Source organism: Malurus melanocephalus, unplaced genomic scaffold (assembly GCF_030028575.1).
Source record: "Malurus melanocephalus ecotype Western Australia unplaced genomic scaffold, MMel_1.1 scaffold_1269, whole genome shotgun sequence".
Classification (NCBI taxonomy): domain Eukaryota; kingdom Metazoa; phylum Chordata; class Aves; order Passeriformes; family Maluridae; genus Malurus; species Malurus melanocephalus.
In genome coordinates this window covers 56412-58345 of record NW_026624501.1, presented here as the reverse complement: position 1 = coordinate 58345, position 1934 = coordinate 56412, and the positions used below count along the sequence as shown (strand labels likewise).

Genomic DNA, 1934 nt, shown 5'->3' with positions numbered 1-1934 from the left:
ACAATTATTCCCAAATCTGTCAAAATTTTGTCTGAACCCCGGAGAGCTGCTTAATTTTGGAGCAGAGTTGGATTAAGCAAAGCTGCTTGTGCTGAGTTCTAATTCATTATTTGGTCTGGACAAATCATTTTTTTTTTGCTTTTTTTGTAGCAAAGATGTCTCAGTTTTTTTTGCTCTTTGGGATTCACTGCTGGGAATTGTAACTGAAGAAAAACATGATTAGATGCTTCCCTGGTTTCTTTTCCATCCTAAAATCCATAAAAAATCTGGGAGCAGGTGAAGGTCACTGATTTGTTTGGGTTTATTTTGGTCATTTGTCGGCCAAGACTTCGATTTCTGTTTTCCAAGAATATTCCTGGTCAGGTTTTCCTTGGCTAAATCCATCTTTTTGTCTGTTTTGGTTGAGATCTGAGCTGGAATTATCCTCCCTGGGTTTTTTTTTTTTTCTGTTGGATTTTAGGCAGAGGGATTCCTTTTAGGAAGGGCTGCATCTGCTGTAGGATCTCATTTAAATTCCCTGCTCCCTCCMAGTGCAAATTCCTTTATTTAGGAGCAGATTTTCCCTGTTTTATCAGACCTAACTTAGTGTGAAGTGACAAAAATGTTCTTGAGATCCAAGAAACAAAAAGGGATGACACGGAGAGGTTTTTTTAGGAGGGAGAGCAAATCCTTATTTTTTTCCCTATTGGGCAGCTTTAAATAGAAACATTTGGAATTTTTCCTAAGTGAAATCTGCCAGACAGACTAAAGAAAGTGGGATTTTATCAGAGACCTCAGAAAACAGATTTTATGGAATATTTTCAGGGGTGTGGAGTGGACAGCACCGAGATGCTGTCACACAGATTGTCCCTTTTCCAGCTTGGAGAAGTAAATCTGTCCTTCCACAGCCATTTTTTTCCCCTATTGGGCAGCTTTAAATAGAAACATTTGGAATTTTTCCTAAGTAAAATCTGCCAGACAGACTAAAATAAGGAGGATTTTATCTGAAACAGATTTTATGGAAGATTTATCACCTGCTCAGGGGTGTGGAGTGGACAGCACCGAGATGCTGTCACACAGATTGTCMCTTTTCCAGTTTGGAGAAGTRGATTTGTCCTTTTATAGCCATCCCTGTGAATTTTTTAAAAACCATTCCAGGAGGTTTTTCCAGCCCCTGGGATACAAACTGAGCTTTCCTGGAGCTGTTTTCCCTTTTTCTCCTCCTCCTGCAGGTCACAGATGTCCCCCAGCCAGGAGCGGCCATCGCTGCGTGGCCGACAATTCCAACCTCTACGTTTTTGGAGGATACAACCCTGACTATGATGAGTCTGGAGGATCAGAAAATGAGGATTACCCTCTCTTCAGGGAGCTCTGGAGGTACAACTTTGCCACAGACACCTGGCATCAGATGGGCACAGAAGGCTACATGCCCAGGGAATTGGCCTCCATGTCACGTACGTACAGAAATCCAACTCCTTCTCTGCCTATTCCTGGAGYTATTTTAATCCTGGTTATTTTAATCCAGGTTAGAAATGGAAATCTGGATCCTGTTTCYAAGTAGGCCCTGATTTTCTTTCTTGTTTTTGCTCGGTTGAGRCARAGGGAAGGAAAAAAATAAGGAAGCAAGAGGTGTTTTCCAGGTGCTTTCATGCAGCCATCTCAAAGCATCCAAAAATAACTGGTTTTGTTCACKTTKGWWRGMARRCMWWYSKTTRSYWWSSWTKKYYTTYMRWTCWKWTCTYTTTTAGAGCTTCTCAAAGCTGTAAATACGAGTGGATTTGGGAATTTGAACAGCACTGAGCACTCCCTGCCTGCTGTGTTCAGAGCATGGAATTGGGGTGGGAAGAGAGCTTGAAAATCATTTTCCAAGTAGGCCCTGATTTTCTTTCTTGTTTTTGCTCTGTTGAGGCAGAGGGAAGGAAAAAAATAAGGAAGCAAGAGGTGTTTTCCAGGTG

At 41.6% G+C, this 1934-nt stretch overlaps 1 protein-coding gene across 1 annotated transcript in view; it reads left to right on the top strand.

Moving 5' to 3' along the window:
• The first annotated feature begins 462 nt into the window (after positions 1-462).
• The window catches only part of KLHDC10 (kelch domain containing 10), a 13376-nt gene continuing 11904 nt past the window's right edge, over positions 463-1934 (top strand). The window contains exon 1 of the mRNA XM_057387596.1: positions 463-1504. Coding sequence (XP_057243579.1) covers positions 998-1504 — 507 coding nt within the window. The 5' untranslated portion in view covers positions 463-997. The remainder of the gene's footprint in view (positions 1505-1934) is intronic.